This window comes from Protopterus annectens, chromosome 16.part0 (genome assembly GCF_019279795.1).
Source record: "Protopterus annectens isolate FY-2018-M chromosome 16.part0, PAN1.0, whole genome shotgun sequence".
In the NCBI taxonomy this organism is placed as follows: Eukaryota; Metazoa; Chordata; order Ceratodontiformes; family Protopteridae; genus Protopterus; species Protopterus annectens.
Window position 1 is genome coordinate 419,942,797 of NC_056750.1, and position 22,818 is coordinate 419,965,614.

A 22,818-nucleotide genomic window follows, 5' to 3' on the forward strand; every position below is an offset into this window, starting at 1 on the left:
ACTTCTTCACTTTCTCAGCTTCATAATATGTCCAGCTCTCTGTTTCTATTGTTTTTTAGGTTTAACTCTTTTCTATAGGCTGTTGCTATGTTTTTACTATTTGATTGGACATTTGTTTTACCAACCCTGTTCTTGCTCAGCTTACTAGTACACATTAATTATTTTGGTTTATTATTTTTTTAATCTATAGGCTGTTACAGGTTGTTAGTAATTACTGACTGGTTCTAAACAATTCCACTCTATTGTTCCGCATTCTTCTAACTATTTAAACAGACACATTTACTGTTTTTCATTTGTATGCATTGTTTCTCTGAAGAAGTCCTATACACTGAATAAAGGATGAAAGCGCTAAGGAAACTGCTTTGCCTGTGAGTTTATTTGCATACTCTCCTAGTTTAGTTTTGAAGCTTTTTAGTCATGTATATATGTATATATACATACACACACACACATATATAAATATATATATATATATATATATATATATATATATATATATATATATATATACACATATATATATATATATATATATATATATATATATACATATACACACACACACATATATATATATATATATATATATATATGTATATATATATATATATGTATATATTATATATATATATATATATATATATATATACCTAGGTTCATAGGTTGGTACTGAGTTATCTGCCCGAAGGCATATATTAGCCCAGCCACGTTGTGCGGTATTCACCTCCCCTTTAGTAGTTCCCTAGATCCTTGTACTAGCAGCTAGTACCCTTGGCCCCTATCTAGTAGTGCTGTTGGTGTGATCCCCGGTGTGAACTTTCTGTTACCCATATACTCATCAAGGTTCCTCTTGAAGAGTGATAGTTAAGGGCTCTGTCTTATGTGATCGGGACCCTGCTCCCTAGTAAGGGAAGTCTCTGCGAAGGAAATATATCCCTCCACCATGTTATATTCATTATTGTGTTGAGGTTTATATCCCTAGAGAGTGTAGCTCGAGTAGATTTGGCTTTGCTAAGATGGAGCATGTTCAACAATTCTGGGTTGGACATGGCTCTGCACATTAGACAGAGATCGCCTCTGAGAAAGCGGTATGCAACAGAGAACAGTCTTAGCTTTTTCAATCATGCTGCATAGGGCAACTGTTTGAGGCCAGTAATTCTCTTGGTTAGGTACCTCTGTGGTCTCTCCAGCTGCTGGAGATGTCTAGCCAGGTATATTCCAATTGGTCATTGCACTCAATAATGGGTCTGATGAGGGAAGAGTAGAGGGGTACCATTACATCCTTAGATCTTGATGCAAACCCTTTCATGATCAGATGGGTCACATAGAAGGATTTTCTAACCACTTTGGCAACATGGTTATCAAAGGAAAGCTGGCTATCTACTTGGGTCCCTACATCCCTTATTTCTTCTTCAGATTTCAGGGGATTACCTCCTATGTTGTAGGTTGCGGGTACTCTGTTTTTTCCAAAGGGGATTACTACGCATTTTTTTGCATTTAGCTTGAGACCATGGCTTGACACCATGCATCAGTCTCATTTAGGGCCTTCTGGAGGATCTCCATGTCGGCCGAAGACTGTTATAGCACCTATTTTGCAGTCGTCCGCAAACTTAGTCAGCCACAGCCCTTCCGTGCTTGCCTGTACTTCTGAGAAGTATATGCCAAACAGGAGGGGCCCCAGGACAGAGCACTTAGGCGCACCACTCATTATTGGTCTGGATTCGGACATAGATCCCGCTACTCTTACTTTATGGGATCTGTCTGAGAGCCAGTTTGCGATCCATCTTGTGACGTAAGGGTTTATGCCCAGGCTGGTGAGCTTATCAATAATACCCGAATGGGGAATGGTGTCAAATGCTTTACCAAGGTCAAGGTAAGCCGTGTGTACTTCCTTTCCCTTATCTACAGCCTGAGTAACTGTCTCAAAGAAATCCACCAGGTTCAGGAGGCATGATCTGCCCTTGACGAAGCCGAACTGTGTGGGGTCCAGTGACTGCAGGTTTCCAATCTCTCCATTTATGAGTTCCATAATGATTTGCTCCATAGCCTTACAGATCAGACTGGTCAGGCTTATTGGTCGGTAGTTCCCAGGGTCAGTTGTGGCCCCACCCTTGTGTAGCGGACCACTGCTGCCGTCGCCATTCTCTGGGCACATATCCTGTGGAGAGGCTGAGACTGAACAGGGTATTAAGATGCGGGGTTAATTCCTTTGGAGCTCGCGTATGACACAGCCTGGGACACCATCTGGTCCCATGGAGGCAGTGTGTTTAGCTTTAGATAGAGCCTTGTTAACCAACGTATCAGTAATAATTGGACTTACAAAATCCCCTGGAATGGTAATAAGCCCTGTAGGTGGTGAGGGGGGGAGAAATTTGCACTGAACCTGTCAGCCAAGATGTTGGCAATGTCAGAAGGGTCAGTGTATTTTGTTCCATTTTGTACTAGCTCAGAACAGACCTGAGCATTGCCATTTAGGTTTTTGACGTAGCCATAGAAGGCCTTATGGTTATCCTTGGCATCCTTGGCAACTTTCTTTTCAAAATTAGCTTTAGTTGACTTGATGTGTATGTGTATATATACATATACATATATATATATATATATATATATATACATACATACATACATTTATACATGTATATATATATATATATATATATATATATATATATATATATATATATAAACTTTATATATGTATGTGTGTATATATATATATATATATATATATATATATATATATATATATATATATATATATATATATATATACACACACACACACACATATTTTATATATATATATATACACACACACACACACACACACACACACACACACATATGTATACCTAAAAAATGTACTTAAAGCAACGAGTCCCTTCAAAAAGTACAGTTGTGTGCACTTACCATAAATGTAGATGTTCAAATGTATTCACTGTTGCAGTCATCACACTTGGGTTATCCTGCCAGAGGTAGCCCTCAGTCGGCCCAAATACCAGAGGCTTAGTATTTCGGTTGCTGTCGCTCCAGGACTGACTTCAGGTCATCGGTGGCATAAAAGCAGGCAGCCTAACATCTACATTTACGGTAAGTGTACACAACTGTACTATGTTCTTCCTGTTTCACTGTTGCAGTCATCACACTTGGGTTGATTCCCAAAGCTGAAGACCGGATGGAGGCAGTCTAGAAGAGTTGTGGCTGGCTAGTATGCCCTGCAGGACTGTGGTTGCAAAGCTTGCCCTGGGTTTGGAAAAGATAGGCAGGTGGTAATGCTTGGTGAAGGTATGAACAGAGCTCTGTGTTGCAGCTTCCAGGATATCCCTTGTAGGGACTCCTCTGAGAAAGGCTGCAGAGGTAGAAGTTGCCCTAGTGGAATGTGTTCTGACCCCCTGTGGGGGTGGTTTCCCACGGTGTTTGTAACAGACATGGATACAGTGTGCTATCCATTTGGAAATGGTTTGTTTTGATATGGTCTTGCCCTCGTCCCCTGGTGCAAAGCTGACTAGTAACTGGTCAGATTTCCTAAAGGGCTTAGTCCTATCAAGGTAGAATCTGAGCTGTCTGTGCACATCTAAAGAGTGCAGGATCCTTTCCCCCTTATTTTGAGGTTTAAGGAAAAAGGTGGGCAAATAAATAGATTGGTTGAGAGCCACACTGGACACCACTTTAGGCATGAAAGTTGGGTTAGTCCTGAGGGAGACATGAAAAATGATGAAGGATTCCCCAGCCATGAGTGCTTGTAGCTCATACACTCTTCTAGCTGAAATGATGGCCAGAAGCAAGGCTCTTTTCCAAGAGAGGAATTTTAACTCTGCTGAAGCTGCAGGCTCAAAGGGGGTTGGCATGAGCTTTTCCAAAACAAAGTTAAGTTCCCAAGCAGGGGTAGGGGCTCTTCTGGGTGGCCTTAAGTTGTTAGCCCCTCTAAGGAACTCCTTGATGAGAGGGTGTGAAAAGAAAGGTGGCTCTGTGCTGTAATGAGCAGAGATGGCAGAGGCATGGATTTTAACAGAACAGAAGGAGAGGCCTCTGTGAAGTACATCTGCTAGGTAATCCAGGATGAGAGGTAAGGAGGGCTTGTTGCTGGTTCAACTCCTTTAGCCTGGAACTAGGAACAATACTTTTTCCACTTTTCAGCATAGGATCTTCTAGTGCTGGGTCGTCTGGCTTCATCTATAAGGTCCCGGACCTGGTTGCTTAGGCTGGCCACTGGAGGAGAGGTCACGGAATAAGCCAGGCTGTCAGGTTCAGGGTCTGCAATTGTAGATGCAAGAACTCTCCCTCCTGCTGTGTCAGGAGAATTGGAATCTGAGGGAGGTGCCATGGAGGCAATGGTGACAGACTGCGCAGTAGTGGGTACCAGTGTTGGCATGGCCAGTCTGGGGCAATAAGTATTCCCCTTGGTCTTTCCTTCCCTTATTTTGAGTAATACCCTTGTAATAAGAGGTAGAGGGGAAATGCATAGATCGAGACGTTTACCCATTGGAAGGACAGGGCATCCACTTTCCAGGACTTGCTGTGAGGTTCCCTGGTGCAAAATTTGCTGAGCTGGTGGTTGTTGTGGGAGGCAAATAGGTCCACCTTCGGGGTACCCTGTTTTTGGGTTACAAGGTTGAAGGTGTGGTTTAGTTGCCACTTGTGTAGGTCTAACAGATTTCTGCTTAAGATGTCTCCAGCGAATTTTGTTTGCCTGGCAGGAATTGTGCTATCAGATGAATATGCATGGCTGAGGCCGTGTTCCAAAGGGTCATGGCTAGCCTGCGGAGTGAGTAAGAGTGGGTTCACTCCTGCTTGTTGATGTACCACATTACTGTGGTGTCGTCGGTTTTGATTAGAAGAGGGACCCGGGGAGAGTAGGGTCTGAAAGCTGTCAGAGCGTGCTTAACAGCTAGCACCTCTTTTTGGTTGATGTGCAGATGAATTTGATTTGGGCTCCAGTGGCCCTGAATGCACCTGTCATCCAGGTGTGCACCCCAGGCATAGTATTATGCGTCTGTGGTTAGGGTCTGGGCAGCGTATGTTAGTGAAAAGCGAAGTCCCTTGTTGTGGTTGCATGCTGCTGCCCACCAAAGAAAATCTTTCCTTAGACAAGGTGTCATAGGTATAATAGTTGGGTCTATATTAAAATCTCGAAGTCTGACAATATCAAATGCGATATTGTCGACATGAGAATATCGAAAGTGCACTACATCGAATGTTTCAACGGAAAATCTCCGTAGGGATAGATTTCCATTTACTTCAATGTAGTGCATTCTCGAAGTTGGTATATTTAAGTAGGGGGGGTGCAGAGGGGCTTGCCCACACCTATACATTATTTAGTTTTTTTTTTTTTTTTGTTTGTTTGTTTTTTTAATTTAGTATTTTTTTTTTTTTTGGTTTCGATGGTTTAAGACTTCGATCACTAAAGTTCGATCTTTAGTGATTTGAAGTTTTAAACCTTCAAGATTATAATACAGACCCCGTAATAGTTTCCAGGTCCTGAGAATGTTGGCACCAAAGGCTCTTTAAGTACCACTAAAGTTTCTTCATACGCAGTCTGGCATATGGAATTAGTAGAATACGGGAGGCCATGAACCCTAGAGCTTGCAGGATTTTCCTTGTGGATAACTGGGTTCTGGTGGCCAGCTGAGAGAAGTAGCCTGTCAGATAAGCTTGTTTTTCTGGAGTAAGGAATGCCATCTCGAATACTGTGTCCAGGCTTGCTCCCAGGAATACAATTTTCTGACTGGGGACTAGTTTGGATTTGTTTTCATTTACAGTGTACCCCAGTGAGGTCAGTAGGTCCTTTACAAACGTCAGATTCTGCAACAGCTTTTCCTGACTGTCTGCCTGAATCAGGTAGTCATCCAAGTAGGGCCAAATTTGAATACTTCTTTGTCTGCAAAAAGCAATGGCTAGAGCCAGGCTTTTTGTGAAAACTCTGGGAGCCGTGGATAAGCCAAAGGGAAGTGCAGAGAACTGATAATGCACATTTCCTGCCCTGAAATGTAGATATTTCCTGTAAGAGTCTCTCACTGGGATGTGCAGATGGGCCTCTTTTAGGTCTAGGGTGGCTAACCAGGCATCTTAGTTCAGCAAAGGAAGAAGCCGCTGGAGGGTGAGCATTTTGAATTTTGGTACCACCAGGAAGGTGTTTAGAATGGACAGATCTAAGATTGGGTGCCAGGTGCCCTCTTTTCTGGGTACCAGGAAAATTCTGGAATAGAAACCTTGGCCTATCTGGTCTGCAGGAACAGGCTGAATTGCTCTCATGGAGAGCAGGGAATGAACTTGGTTTTGTGCCTCTGCCCACTGGTTTGGAGGAAGATCTGGAAACCCTTTTGGGGTTGGCAGTCTGTGGAACTAAGATTTGTACCCCTAAGACACTACGTTGAGGACCCATCGATCGTTGGTGATGGAGGCCCAGTTTTTTGCATGGGAGGCAAGTTTTCCACCTAGGGCACAAGCAGGTGGGCCGAGTTAAGAGGTGGATTTGAAAAGTCATTGTTATTTCTTTCCATAAGGGGACGGCTTAGCACTCCCTGTTTTAGACGTGGAGGTACTCCATTGCTTAGATCTCTGCATTCCCTGGGACTGCTGTATGGGGGGTCTGCTTCCCCGAGGTCTATTCTGAGGCGGCCTTGAGGGGGCTGGAAAGGATCTGTGTTTTGAGGGGCAATGCCTACTGAATTTCAGAGGCTGGACTTGCAAAACGCCTGTCTGCAAAGGCTTAGCTTTTTTCCCATCTTTTTTTAAAACTTTCTCTGCTTTGGTGCCAAAAATATTGTCCTTGTTCAGTGGTGCGTCCAATAGTTTTGATTTGACATGGCCTGGCAAGGTCTGTTCCTTAAGCCAAGCATGCCTTCTAAGTACAGAACCTGTGACTGCTGCCCTGCAGGATGCTTCTAGGGCGTCAAACCCACATTGCAGGGTATGCTTAGTAACTTGGCTTGCAGAATACATAAGCTCCTGTAATTCTTTATTTTCGGCAGTCTGGGAAGTTAGATAATTTTTGTTTAATAAATTCCATAGTATGTTGCTGGTATTTCAGCATGTGGAACTGAAAATTTAATGCTCTAATGGCAAGAGTTGCAGAGGTGTATAATTTTTTTACCCAATCTGTCTAAAGTTCTGGAATCCCTGTCCAAAGGGGTGGGATTCTTGGCTATGGTTGCTTTTACTCTTTTCAGGTCCACGGGAGATGAGCTAAAGGTCAGCAGTAGGATTTTTGAAAAGAAATTTGTGTGAGTCAGGGACTCTGTAATACCTGTCAGGTTTCCAGGGAGTAGGAGGTAGACAGGATTCCATAAAAACATCATCCACAACATCCAGCACAGGAGGAATAACTAAGAGTCTGTGCTGTGGTAAATATAAAAATTCCCCGAGTCTCTTTTTGGACTGGGGATAATCCTGGCATTCCCAATGGAAAGGCTCTCTCAAGGTATGTAAGGTTTCACCAAAAGAAACAACCTCTGGAGGAGAGGCAGAAGGAATGGATTCCTCTGCATCTGAATGTCCATAACCAGATAAGGGCATGTCTTCATAATAAGAAACCTCAGTCGTCGGACTCTTGGTCAGATAAAGTTGCTGGGGACAAGTCTCTTTCTTTTGGCAGGGGGTAGGCTGACTTGCCCTAATCAGCATGATAAGGTCTTCCGCCATTTTAAGCATTTGAGAATGAGGCATTGAAGCAGGCGCTTGAGCTTGGGTCATTTTTTAGGCGTAGTTCGTACCCTGGGCCTTAGAAACTTAATAGTTTTAGAAAGAACTGAAGATGCGAAAGAAGTCGTCAGTTTGTGTCGAATATAGGTAGTGGGAAGAACTTCCTCGGCAGCCAGTGCCTGCAGAGCGGTTCCAGACCCATCCAAGGTAGAGACATCTGCAGGTTCTGCAGTCAAAGAAGAGTCTCGCAGCATACCGGACTCCTAATGAGTCTTGGTAGCAGCCTGCGAATCCACAGAAGTGGGCATCAGGGGCTGCGAAAGCACCTCACTGAGCACCGGCGAACTGGTGACTAGCTTAACAGCAGAATCATTGGCAGTTTTGGACCTGTGCGGTCTCTGTCTTTATCTTTACATTTTTTCGGAAGATTGGCAGTCGGATGGCTTACCAAAGCCATTTTAGAATACAGAAATGGAGAGCGGAAATATTTAGCTACATTAAGGGCCTGACGACATATAGTTCTGGCATTGAACAAAGCGCAAAACCAATAGCGAGGGACGTCGTGGTCTGGGCCTAAACAGGTGAGGCAGTAAGAATGGAACTCTCGGTGTGGTATATGCTTTCCACAGGCGAGACCAATTGTTAATTTTTTCTGACATTGGTTAGAGCAAGAAAAAAGGATCACCAATGGGTACTTAGCTTTAAAAGACTTCAACTTCAATTTTGGAAATGAAAACTCAGGTAGCGGCCGACCGGCACTAGTGCAAAATGCTTCTGCTTCCGGCTCTTCAGCAAGAAAGACTGATGTAATGGCGTCGGCTGCCTGTTTTTATACCACTGACGACCTGATGTCAGTCCTGGAGCGACAGCAACCGACGCAGAAATACTAAACCTCCGGTATTCGGGCAACCCCTGGCAGGATAACCCAAGTGTGATGACTGCAACAGTGAAACATGAAGAACATCTGTAAAGCATTCCATGGATATAACCAACATGCCTACCACATAGCAAAGTAAATCCATATTCCCAAAAAAGTATTATACTGGTGTCAATCCACACCAAATGCATACTGACAACCAGATCTATACCATAAAAACACTAAAGAAAAGAAAATTAAATGGTACAAAAAGTACATTCCACATACTCCCATTAGAAAGGAGAGAGACAAATTTGTTACTTCTAAAGAGTAAATATCACTATGACAGGCTACCATTCAGATCTGAATTTACAAGCACTGTAAAATGGACAAGTATTAGAATCAACAGTCCTGAAAGTAAAATCATTCTTCATATCAGCATCAGAGTAAGAGACATCCATTGCATTTCCCAACCACACAAGTTATCACTAAGAGATAATCAGTCATATAGCCATCTGCTGAAATGGTTAAAATTTGTGGAATCATCAAGGCTTTATGACGCATTCTGATGAATATAGTGTCAACCAAAGACTCAAATTATGTAGAGAACTAATGTTGGATGTAAAAAACAAAAACAATCTATTCCAACAATTAAAGTGGAACCAGAATCAAAACTCCAAGGCACAGTCTATCTGTACAGTTCAGATAGAGTACAGTGATCAAACACCTAAACATCGAACTTGTAATATCGAAAGCAGGAAAACCGCCGAACAGCCGATTTAACCCAGGCAAAGATTTCCTTTGGCCGTTCACCAGATTTTGCCATTTTTGTCTACTGTACAGCAATCTCGAAGTTGGTATATTTAGTTGGGGGGGTGGTCGGGCAAAGCCCCCCACTTAGTTTGGGTGCAAAGTTATTTTTTATTTTCGTGGCCAACGGACGTCTTTCCCCACGATGTTCAACATTTTTAGGTTCGATATTACAAGTTCGATCACCAAAACATTTGTTCTTGTAATATAGACCCATACAGTGAATAGGGATATGGAATACATCAGGATAAACCTGAGCATATTAGAGGCAATACAAAAATTGAGAAAATGGAAGCTCTTGATTATGGATATGGATACTAAGATGTAAGCAGTGAAAATGTTTTAGATCCTTCAGTTTTGTATACTGGTCAGGCATATTTGTATTAACCAGAGAAGAAGTTATGAGTAATAATTTATAAACAGTTGAATGAATTTATTTGAGAGGGGAAAAGGGCATGAGTTAAGTGAGATAACTCCCCCCCCCCGCTAAACAAGGTGGATTAAGATAAACTGATTTGAATGGATACTTTAGAGCTACACAGTTAAGGCTCATATACAGAGCACAAGCAGGATGTAATAAATCAATGTGGATAGGGATAATGGTAAAAGGGGGGTGGTGGTTCAAGAAATAAGAAGAGAGTGTAGATTTTTGATGCACATCCTTAAAGAGAACAAGAACAACCATAAAAAACATTATGTTCATAAAGTAGCAGAAAGTATTCCAAGAAATGGAGAAAGGATATTTTACCAAGAAGAAAAACAACAAGACGAACAGACAAGAGGGGTTGGAATTTACTGGAGAAAATTAGAAAAGGATCCAAGGTACTGGGAGTAAATATCTAGAGAGGGAAATGTAACAGAGTGGGATGAGGTCAAACACAAGTGTGGACTGCAGGTTAAAGACCACCTTCCCTAGCAGGGGAAAAAAAGAGAAAAGTTAGGACATATAAAGTATTGAGTCAAATGAGGTTAGAAAAGTTTGGGAAGTGAGACTGGAAAGAATTTACTAAGGAACAGTCTCAGTAGCTTATCAGTACACTTGTCTTTGGTATTGGAGGATCAGAACAGGAGTACTTGGATTAAATTTCCAGCACTAATGTTGCAGTGCAGCATAAGGGGATGCTGCCCTGCTGAGTGTACCATCCTTTGGATGAGACATTAAACAGAGGTCCCATCTGCCTGAGTTGGTTGAAGCACAAGTGTATATAAAATAATCTGTGGCACTTATCAAAAAAGGGAAAAGGAAGTTCCCTACCACACTGGCCCAGTTTATCTTAATCGATATAAAAACTACATCAGGTCTCCCCTGAAAGAGGACACTGGACTAGTAGGACTATTCTGGTCAACAAAGAGTAAATAATAAATAAATTAAATAAAAAATAACATAACAATAGGAGGACATTTGTATACCTCCCAAGTATGCAACAAAGTCAAAAGGATTTAGGGGTTTTGTTTGGAAGTGTTTATGTAGGTATTGTTTTTATGCCCTAAACAGACTTCAGCAGAATGTTTCCTAAGTTAGATAGCCAATGCTGGAGGTGTGATGGGAAAGAGAACGGGAGCATATTTTTGGAGAATGGAATGAGAAACTTTAAAAATTCTTTACAGAATTTACACTGAAATGTTGGGGGAGAAATTCAATGTAGTTAAGAAAATAATCCTTTGAGCTTGGTCATAGGATATGAATTGTCATAGAAATAGCAAAGCCTTACTAAATTTATGTGGCTTCCAAAAAGCAAACAGAAAATCAAAATCAAAATCTAAACTGCAACTAACTTTAATTCAGTTTTCCTGATTAGGGGACACCACAGAGGAACTCTGGTCCGCTAATGACTGGCAGTGAATTTTTACGGTGTCGAGTTGCGAGCCTGGCGCCCAAACTTCAAAGAAGGCACACCCACACACGCTCACACCTACCTGCATGTCTTCAAATTCACACGCAGTAGAGGAAATGGTGGTGGGATTTTTAGAGAAGGAATGAAGCAAATTACGCTGAAATAAATGGAATTTGTGGAAACAATACATGCAGAATATCATTTAGAAGAACTGAGGTTTAAGAGAAAGCAGGAACTGAGCAATTTATGCAAAGGAGGGAGTGAAAATTGTTGAAAAGAATGCATATGCACACTGCATGAAAATAACAATGACAAAAATGTTACTATGTTTTTTTCTATTACTGTATGTGGACCTATGCCATCGTTTAAAATATGATTTCATAAAGATGCTTAAAAAAAGGCTTGATTTTAAAATGACTATTGCAGTCATCATAAAATTACCTGCCACCAAAGCTCTACATATGCATTTTTTTTACCTGTGCTGTTGTTGGAACTTCCAAAGTTTGGTGTAAACATCAAAGGTTCGCCCAAAATATGACTGCCATTGCTTCTGCCCATATTGAGGCAAGTCTCTGCAATAAAAATCCAAAGTTTGTTGGTTGCCCTGATAAATAATTAGAAACTCTAAACAAATGAAATATTACCCAAATTTTTAAATATTTCTCAGAGTAGTATAACAAAGTTTTGAGAAATAAAAGCTCAGGTAGCAGATAAATAATCATTTTGCGAACAGTTCATAACTGCCACTTGACTCATTCAGTCTGCATCTTTTCTATCACTTTAGTACTGGTCCAAAAATAAGGTACAATAAATACCCTAAATAACAAATATGTACCTACCGTATCTTCGGATCTATGAGGAAGACCTATACAGTGAGGAATTGTTGGATTTCCTCTTCTGTAATCACCAGCTCAGCCATTTCATTTTCTTCCTTCATTCTGCACACAGATGCACATGCACATCTCCTACACACACACACACACACACACACACACGCACGCACACACGCACACACACACACTGGAGTCCTGTGGCAGGCTAAGAAGGCTTACTCAGTCCCTGTGCCACTCAATTTCATCTCTATCCACTAAGTTAGCACGTGTAAAGCAGAAAAAAAAATAACTGCAGACAATATTAATGCAGCCGACACAATAACCTTTATAAAAACAGATTAATTTGCATAAAGCAAACAAAATGCTAGTTTGCGAAAGTAAAAATGAATGTCTATGGCCTATAAAAAAGTGAAGTCCAGTAGTATGTAACAAATGCAGGTGCGGAACACAATTAAGAAAAGGACAAAAGTCTCTGGTTCTAGTCTTCCTCTAAGAAAATGGGCTCCAAGTCTCCTCCTCCTCCAGCAGACAGACCTTGGAAAAAGTTGCTTCAACACAGTCACTGTTTTGGGTTTCCATCTCCCTTCTCCAATGTTGATACTTCTCTTTCAACAGTTCCAGATAACCCTGGATCTTCTTTCACATCTGTTTTGGGCTACATAGCTAATTTTTTACACATCTTTGCTGAAAACTATGTTTAACTGACAGACATATCTTATGCTCCCCTTAAAGGAATATTCATTGCATACATTCAACAGAAAAAGAATTTATGTACTCACCATAGCGTTCCATGTTTGTAGTCCATCTCGCCCTTCATTCTTACACATTGGTTCAGAGCCGATCCTCGGCTCCAACTCTGGCTTTTTACAAGCTCAAAGTCTTCTAGTTGGCTCGTGGATAGATAAGAGTCCCATGGTGCACCAGTACAATCCCAAGATCTTGTCTGTTGCTAACTCAGAGAAATAATAATAACAACCATAGAAAAAGAACCCAATAATAAAAGGTCTCCAATGAATAATAGTAGCAATATTTTAATGTCTCCAGATACTTCCAGAATGGGGGTAGGTGGGTGGGTTCGTAAGAATGAAGGGCAAGATGGACTACAAACATGGAATGTTATGGTGAGTACATAACTTCTTTATGTTCTGTAGTCCTATCTCACCTTCATTCTTATGGGACAGCATCCCTAGCACCTTATTCTTGGATGGTTCAAGGAAAAATACTCCTGAGTACCGCAGAACCAAAGAATGCTATACCCCTGGAGGTTAAATCCAATTTGTAATGAGTAACAAATGTGTGAGGGGTAGCTGAAGTTGCTGCTGCACAGATATTATCAAATGGGACCCTGGCTTGAAAGACTGCAGAGGTAGACTGAGATCTCGTAGAATGGGCTTTAATTTTGAAAGGTAAAGGCTTACTATCAGAAGAGTAAATGTAAGCTATACAGCTAGAGATCCAATAAGAGAGGGTCACTTTGAAAACTGGTAGACCTAATCTGGAGTCGGAGAAGGAAATAATTAATTGGTCTGACTCCCTGAATTCCTTGGTCCGGTGCAAATAAAAACGTAATTGTCTATGGACATCCAACTGATGAAACCTGTATTCTGCTGCGTTGAAATGATTAGGGAAGCACACCGGAAGTTCTATGGATTGGATCAAAGTGTTATGGGAACAGCCTTGTATACAAAGCATGGAATAGTATGAAGAGATATTCTGTCTTTGTGAAATATCAGATAAGGTGGTTTAACAGACAGTGCTTGTAATTCTGACACTCGTCTAGCAGATGTGATTGCCACCAGAAACAAAGTTTTCCAAGACAAAAATTTCAAAGGTGACAAATGAGAAAGCTCAAAACGTGGAGACGTTAATTTGGATAGCACAAAATTCAAGTCCCATGAAGCAACCGGTTCCTGAAAGGGGGGGTCTTAAAGTGGCACCTTTGAGGAAGGTCTTACACAACCTATGTGACATCAGATTAGATTCTTGTAGGCCTAGGTGAAAATTAGAAATTGTTGCCAATTGAACCTTGATTGTGGCAGCTGCAGATCCCTGGTGGAAAAGTTCAGTCAAAAATTTCAGAACCACTGGAATGGAAGCAGTATAAGGATCAACAATCTTTTTCTCAGCCCAGATAGAGAACCTCCTCATTCTACTGGAATATAATTTCCTAGTGGAGGGTATATGAGACAACGTAAGGATATGAGTCACGGAGGGTGAGAAGTCGTGAAGCCTGACTAGAGAAGGAACTGGAGCAGCCAAGCTGTCAAATTGAGGGTGTGTAAGGGTGGTGAATCGAACCTGACATGTGTGTCAAGAGATCTGGCACAGGGTCCAGAATCCATGGATCGTCTAGGACATGAGGCCCGAGAAAGGGGAAACAAACCTGTCGAGGCCAGTAAGGAGCAATGAGGATCAGATTGCTTCCCAGCTGTTTTGCTTTCTGAATCACCTTGGCTATGAGAGGAAAGGGAGGGAAAGCATAAAGGAGACCGAGAGGTCAATCGTGAAAAAGTGCGTCTCTCGGTGACTCCCCTGGAGGGGGGATAAGGGAGAAATAGCTACTGCATTTGGCACTGATTGGGCTGGCAAAGATATCGCAGTAAGGCTGTCCCCATCTGTGGAAAATCTGCTCCACTATTTCCTGTTTCAGAGACCACTCATGAGGCATCAAAATTGCCAGGCTGAGTTTGTTGGCTATCACGTTGGTTGAGATGAGCATCGCCACCAGAAAGCGCTGGGAAGATATCACCCATTTCCAAACTTGAATTGGCCTCTCGACAGAGTGGGTATGATCTGGTTCCGCCTTGTTTGTTGATATACCAAACTACCGACATGTTGTCTGATTGCACTGTAATCGTCCCAACAGGAAGAAGGTTGTGAAGTGCTTGCAACGCCAGGAGCACCGCCCTCATCTCTAGAACAAAGATATGCAGGTGAGCCTCGTGATCTTGCCATGTGCCTTGGACAGTCCTGCCTAGATAATGCCCCCCCCCCCATCTGTGAGGCATCCGTGGTCACAATGGCAACTGGTTGGAGAGGGACAAATGGGAGTGCCCGTGGTTAACTGATTGGGTTGAGTCCACCAAATTAGGTCCTTCTTGCAAGAGTCTGTCAGCAGAATGCGATGAGTTAAGGGTAGCTGTTGAAAGGACCACTGGGACGACAGGAACCACTGAAGAATCCGCATGTGTAGTCTGGCTAACGGCACTAGTAGTATGGTAGAAGCCATGGTCCCTAGAAGCTTCAGAAAGTACAGTTTTGTACCTACCATAAATGTAGATGTTCGAGTACTAATACAGCTGCAGTCATAACAGATGGGTTTTCCTGCCGTCAGGCGGGTCCTCGGTCGGCCGAATTCCAAAGTCTAGGTCCGGCGTCGGTTGTCGTTGCTTCTTCCCTGACGTCAGTGCGACAGGGGTATAAAAGAACCAGCCGACGCCATTTTCTTCAGTTTTTCTTGCCCCAGATGTCAGGTGCCCCCAGAAGGAAGGCAATACATAAATGTATGTAATAATGCAATGCAATATAATCAAAAAACAGTAGTTGCAAGCAAATACACCATAAATGAATACCCCAATCAGGTTGTATGAGGAGGTGTTAGCCAATAGGCCTGTCCCAAGAGGGGAAGGAGGGAAGGAAACCTGGACTGCAGCTGTATTAGCACTCAAACATCTACATTTATGGTAGGTACAAAACTGTACTATGTTCATCGTGCATACAGCTGCAGTCATAACAGATGGGTAGAATCCCAAAGCTAAAAAGGGGTGGTAGGCACTAGGAGGAACTAGGAGGAGCCAGGATGCCCTGCAAGACTGCAGTGGCAAAGCCTGCTCTAGTTTTGGAGTATAATGGAAGGTGATAGTGCTTGGAGAAGGTATGCACAGAACTCCAAGTGGCTGCTTCCAAAATATCCTTGGTAGGAACCCCTCTGAGGAAAGCTGCAGAGGTAGCTGTGGCTCTTGTGGAGTGAGATCTGATGCCTGCAGGTAGAGTTTTACCATGAAAAGAGTAACAAAAGCGTATGCAGTGGGCTATCCATTTTGAGATTGTCTGTTTGGAAATTGGCTTCCCTTGAGCTCCTGTAGCATAGGACACAAAGAGTTGCTCTGATTTTCTGAAAGGCTTTGTTCTGTCGAAATAATAATGCAGCTGTCTGTGGATGTCCAAGGAATGTAGTAGTCTCTCCCCTTTGTTTTGAGGATTAGGGTAAAAGGTAGGTAAGTGGATAGCCTGATTCAAAGCTACCCTGGATACTACCTTTGGCATAAAGGACGGATTGGTTCGTAAGGAAACTCTGTCCTGATGGAAGATGATGAAAGGCTGCACAGCCATGAGGGCTTGTAGTTCCGATACCCGGCGAGCTGAGGTGATAGCCAGAAGGAAGGCTGTTTTCCAGGACCAATATTGCAATTCTGTTGAGGCAGCTGGCTCAAAAGGAGGCAAGGTCAGCTTTTCTAGAATGAAATTGAGGTCCCAAGCAGGTACTGGTTGTTTCCTTGGGGGTTTTATATTCTTAGTCCCTCTGAGGTACTGTCTTAAGAGGGGGTGAGAGAATAAAGGAGGATCAGTGTTGTATTCTGCAGAAATGGCTGAGGCATGGATTTTGATGGAGGAGAATGAAAGTCCACTGTTTAGCATCTCAGCTAGATACTGTAATATTTGAGGTAAATTTAGTTTTCCAGGATTCTGGCCCTTTTTCTCATTCCAGGCACAAAACCGTTTCCATTTTGCGGAGTAAGCTTTTCTAGTAGAAGGCCTTCTGGCTTCCAAAATGACATCCTGCACCTCCTTGGAGAGTATGGTCTGTTGTGAAGTTAAGGAATCTTCCATGCGGCCAGATTGAGTGATTTCAGCTGACTGTGAAGAGTTTTGAAGCTGTGCTGAGTCAGAAGAAGAGGCATTAGAGGTAGGGTCCATGGTGGGGAATGCGTCAGGCTCCTCAAGAGTGGGTACCAGTGTTGTCTTGACCAGTCTGGAGAAATGAGAATCATCTTTGGTCTGTCTGCTCTGGTTTTTAATAGAACTTTGGGCAGCAGCGGAAGAGGTGGAAAGGCATAAACTGTCATTGCTGTCCAACTGAAAGAGAGTGCATCCACTCTCAAGGCCTGTGGATGAAAAGTCCTTGAGCAAAAATTTGCCAATTGGTGATTTTTGTGGGAGGCAAAGAGATCTATGTCTGGCCTTCCCCATGCTTGAATTATCTCTGTAAAAACTTGAGGATGCAACTTCCATTCGTGTGGATCTGTCATATTTCTGCTTAGGTCGTATGCCAGCGTGTTTTCCTTGCCTGGCAAGTACTGTGCTTGAAGTTCGATTTGTAATTCCACAGCCATGTTCCAAAGAGACATGGCCAGCCTGCATAGGGGGTATGAATGGGTTCTTCCCTGTTTGTTTATGTACCACATTACTGTGGTGTTGTCTGTCCTTATCAATAGTTGACCTGGATGCAGAAGATCTTTGAAAGCTATAATAGCATTTATTACTGCTAGCATTTCCTTTTGATTGATGTGTAGGTGCTTTTCTTTTTGGGACCATTTGCCCTGAATGCACCGATCTGTCATGTGCGACCCCCAGGCGTAGTCCGAGGCGTCTGTTGTGATGACTTGATTTGCTTGAGGCTTGCAGAATGGGAGACCTGTGTTTCTCTGGCATGCTTGAGCCCACCACAGAAATTCCTTTTGAAGACATGGAATCAGTGGTATTATTGTTTCCAAACTGTGGCTGTGTTGAGACCACAGGTTTTTCAGGTACCATTGAAGTTTCCTCATATGCAGCTTTGCACATGGGATTAGTAGGATGCAAGATGCCATGAATCTCAGAGCCTGCAGGATTTTCCTTGCAGTCAGCCTGGTGAAATGTGCTAGTTTTCTAAAGTATTGAGTTAGTTGCCCCTGTTTCTCTGGCGTGAGGTAGGCCATCTGGGTGTTTGTGTCCAAGTTGGCACCCAGGAAAATAATTGTTTGAGAGAGTATTAACCTTGATTTCATTTTGTTGACTGTGTATCCCAGAGAATTCAACAACATTATTACAAAAGCCAGATGTTTCAGAAGTATGTGCTTGCTGTCCACTTGGATCAGGCAGTCGTCCAAATATGGGTATATTTGTATCCCGTGAAGTCTGCAGTAGGCAATTACTGATGCCAGGCATTTCGTGAATACTCTGGGCGCAGTAGATAAGCCAAAGGGCAATGCAGAGAATTGATAATGGGTTGAACCTGCAAGAAATCTGAGGTATCTTCTGCAATCTTGTCTGATTGGGACATGCAGGTATGCCTCCTTGAGGTCCAATGTTACCAGCCAAGACTCCTTGCCCAGCATGGGAAGAAGCAACTGTAATGTGAGCATCTTGAATTTTGGCACGAGTAAAAATGTGTTTAGGATGGATAGATCCAAAATAGGTCTCCAATTTTTTCCCTTCCTTGGTACCAGGAATAGTCTGGTGTAAAAACCTTGACCTTGTTCTTGTGTAGGTACCTCTTGAATAGCTTTCATGTCCATGAGATCTGAAATTTGTTTTTGTGCCTCTGCCCTTTGATTGTGTGGCAGGTTTGGCATGCTTCTCATTTTTGGAAGGGTGTGAAAATGGAATCTGTAGCCTCTGTTTATAATGTCCAGGATCCATTTGTCTTTTGTGACAATATGCCAATTTTTCGAAAATAATGCCAGTTTTCCGCCTAAAGGTGCTGCCATTTGAGCCTTGCTTGGCATGCAAAGGGGAAAGTCATTGGGTCTGCTTTTTGAATGGCTGTGAACTATCCTCACCACCTCTTTGTGTAGGAGCTTGCCATTGTCTGCCTCTAAACGATCCTTGAGATTGCCCTCTGCCCCTCGGGCGCCTGTATCTACCTCTTTGGGGTCTGTCCGTGGCTGGAAAGGACCAATTTTTGGAAGGCTAATTTCTACTGAAACGTGGAGGTTGTACCTGTAGGAAATCTTTGACTGTTTGCATTAATTTAGCCTTTTCCTCCATTTTCTTTAATACCTCCTCAGTTTTAACACAAAATAATACATCTTTTTGCAGAGGGGCATCTAGTAATTTAGCTTTGACATGATCTGGTAAGGTTTGCTCTTTGAGCCAGGCATGTCTACGTATGACTGATCCTGTAACAGCATCTCTACATGAGGCCTCTAAAGAATCAAAACCACATTGCAAGGTATGTTTACCCACTTGTTCTGCACTATGCATCAAATCCTGCAACTCCTTCAAATCTGGTTGTTCAGGTTGTGACATTTTGCTTCTCAACTGTGATAACAGAAACTGTTGGTACTTTAACATATGGAACTGGCATTTTAATGCCCTCATGGTTAAAGTGGCCAAGGTGTATACCTTTTTCCCCCACATTTCTAAAGCTCTGGAATCTCTTTCTGAAGGTAATGGATTTTTAGCAGTGGAGGCCTTAATTCCCTTGGGGCCCTGTGAGATAGTTTCTGGGTCAGCCGCATGGCTTTTGTATAGGAATTGGTGTGAGTCAGGAACCCGGTAATACCTGTTAGGCTTGACTGGAGCTGGAGGTAAAGAGTCTGCGTTAAGGCAGGCCTCCGAATACACATCATCTAGAATGTCTAAGACAGGAGGTATAGCCAGAGGCCTGTGCTGAGGGAGCAAGATAAAGTCCCTAAGCCTGTTCTTGGAGTCTGAGTACTCTTGGCCTTCCCAGTGGAAGTGTTCCCTCAAGGTATGCAAGGTTTCCCCAAAAGAGTAATCCTCAGGGGGGGAGACAGAGGAAATGGATTCCTCTGCATCAGAATTCTCAAAAGGGGAGTATGCCTGTTCCTGGTCATCAGAATGCTCTGAAATAATGGAGGCCTGGTCCAAGGAGGGGGATTCTTCCTCCACTCTGGGCCTTTTGTCCGGGGGGGGGGTTGAGAACCCCTGATAAGAGTAATCAAATCCTCAGCCATTTTGAGCATCTGCTTTTTAGGCATGGGGCCTTGGGAAGGGCCCTGTGGAGCTTGTCTCTTAGTATGCATGGCTGCTTTAGACTTAGTGAAAGCCTTGATGGAAAAAGAAGAGGAAGGCCTGAAGACACCTTGAGAGGTGACAGACCTGTCTAAACTCTGAGTTTCACCACCAAGTGTGGCTTCGGTATCGGTATTTGGGGTGTGGGCCAAAGAGCCTGCGACCTCGGGTACAGTAGACACCGCCAATGAAGTGTCGTCGGTAGTCAGGGGCTGCGTAGGCACCTCACTGAGAACCGGACCACCTGTAGTCGGCTTTGGCGTGGTGTCGGTAGAAGCCGCGGACCTTGTATGTCGGTCCTTATCTTTGCGTCTTTTACTCAAAACTGGAGTCGGAGTATCCGACGGCATAATGTAGTTAAATTTTTTGCCAAAATAGTGTTGGGCGAACTCCGCCCGACGCTTAATGGTGCGTCTGTTGAATGTAGCACAAAAACGACAGGCCGAGACGTCGTAGTCTGGGCCTAAGCAAGGAGAAAATCCTTATGCGGTATTTGCTTCCCACATGAAATGCAATTATTAACTTTGTCTGACATCGGTCTGAGGCAAGAAAAGTTTCCCCAACGGGGTACTTAGCTTTCAAGAAGACTTTGGTTGCAAAATATTCGTAATCTCAGGAGCTGGCCGACCGGCACTTGCGAACTGCTTCTGCTTCGGGCACCGCACGGCAAGAAAGACTGAAGAAAATGGCATTGGCTGGTTCTTTTATACCCCTGTCGCACTGACGTCAGGGAAGAAGCGACGACAACCGACGCCGGACCTAGACTTTGGAATTCGGCCGACCGAGGACCTGCCTGACGGCAGGAAAACCCATCTGTTATGACTGCAGCTGTATGCACGATGAACATCACTCTTGGCCTTGACTTTTTGGAGGGGGAGAAGAAGGTAAATTTGTAAAAACAGATTCTGCGCCCTTTCTACTGGAAGACGAGCAAACATGGGTCCTATGTCTATTTCTGTGCCTAAAAAATAACAAACTGAGAGGGCAATAAGACAGATTTTTCCCAATTGATAGAAATCTCCAACTAGGCACAAAGCTGAATAGTAACGTCCCTGGTCTGAAGAAGTAGATGCCTGGTGGGGGCGGTCAGGAGCCAGTCGTCCAGATACAGAAACACCTGGAATCCTCGATGTCTCAGGTGAGCTGTCACTACTGCCATACACTTGGTGAACACCCTGGGGCTATGCTGAGACCAAAGGGCAGAGCACAAAACTGGTAGTGACTGGCTTCCAGCTGGAAGCGTAGATGACTCCTCGAAGCCCTGTCCATTTTTATGTGGTAATAAGCATCTTGGAGGTCTGCTGAGCACATCCAAGTGTCTTTCCCTAGTAGCGGGAGTATAGACTGCAGTGTCACCATCCGGAACTTGTCACAGTTGCTTGATCCCTGTGATTGGGTGTAACACCCGAGATCCTCTTGGGAACATGAGGTGGCAGAGAAAAGGGTATGGAATAACCTCAGGTGATAATTCTTTGTACCCATCTGTCTTGAGTGATAGCCAGGCTTCTGGATCCAAAGAAATGCGACCCCCAATTGGCTTCAGAGAAGCACAGTCGGGCCCCACATCAGGAGTGCTGGTAGGGCCGGCCCCGAAACGAATCACGGCCTCCCTGGTTTTGCGGTCCGCCTCTGCCTCTAGGGTGATGTCTACCATTTCCTCCTCTGCCTCTGAAGCAGGAGTCACCCTTTGCATCCTGGAAAAACCTCTGGGACTTCTTGAACCACATTTTACCACCTCTCTGACCCTTAGGGTATGATCCAGAGGGGATGGTAAAACGTACTCCCACGGCAGAGTGTGTTTTCCCTTCTTGCTCGCACCGGGTGAGTGTGTCCTTTACCTTAGGTCCAAACAATGAAGAACCGTCGAAGGGGCCATTGGTAAAGGTAGATTTGAACGGTTCAGCAAAATTACACAAGCGCTTACAGGAATGATGCCTTAGGGAAATTCCTGAACCCGATGCTCTGCTCGCTCCATCGGCTGCATAAGACATGAGCCTCATGGATGAGTTGACAATAGAGTTCAAGGTGGACAACTGGGCAGACACCTTCTCAGGGACTCAATCAGTGGATGTACCTTGTAGAGTCTCTCCTAACTCCTTAAGGAGATCTCTCTGAAGCCTCTGGAAGTGTGTAAAGTAGTTCAGCGATCTAAGAGTAAATGCCGCTGATGAAAAGATACGCTTCCCATATCTGTCCATCGTTCGAGATTCTTTATTTGGTGGATGGACAGAAGAAGAAGTCTTCGCTAGCTCTTTCTTAGTGGGTGCCGCCATCACCATGGCATCTACGGGAACATCTTTTGACAAAAATTCCTTTTCCTTGGGGGCTGACAGAAATTTATTTGGTCTCCTGGGGACTGGCTCCAGGCATCAGGAGTATCCCACACCTTTCGACTAACGAGCTCTAACAGTTCGTCGAAAGGTGGAGACACCCAAGAGGCTGAAGGTTGAAACCCAAAAGCTTGAGGTACACAGACTCCTCATCAGAAGGGGTGACAGTAGACCAGCCACACCTCTGCTTAAGGATCTCCAGGATGTCTACAAAGGAGGCATCATCAGAGGATGACTTGGGGGACCCTTCTGACTCCTCAAGGTCGGTGTCCGAGGTAAGAGACTCATCCTGGGAGTCTACATGCTTACTCTTGCATGTTCTCTTCAATGGGGGCTCCTCGGAAGGAAATTCCGGGGAGGTCTCAGAAGAATGGGGGCCACCAGCCAGTGGCTTCTGGGGCTGCAGGTCTCTGCTGTCCAGAGAGGGAGTAGGTGCTGAGACAAAAGTAGGTGTCCTAGGGGGGAGAGTGTCGGTACCCCTGTTAGGAGCTGATGATCGGGACAGCACACTCCTCATCATCTCGAATGCCGACCTCTCTGGCTCCGAAGACCTC

General features: G+C 43.7%; 1 protein-coding gene across 8 annotated transcripts in view; it reads right to left on the reverse strand.

Moving 5' to 3' along the window:
* The window catches only part of SCAI (suppressor of cancer cell invasion), a 2,763,600-nt gene that overhangs the window by 1,728,570 nt on the left and 1,012,212 nt on the right, over positions 1–22,818 (reverse strand). For all 8 annotated transcript variants that reach the window (XM_044058030.1, XM_044058027.1, XM_044058025.1 and 5 more), the window contains one exon: positions 11,619–11,714. In XM_044058030.1, coding sequence (XP_043913965.1) covers positions 11,619–11,714 — 96 coding nt within the window. The remainder of the gene's footprint in view (positions 1–11,618; positions 11,715–22,818) is intronic.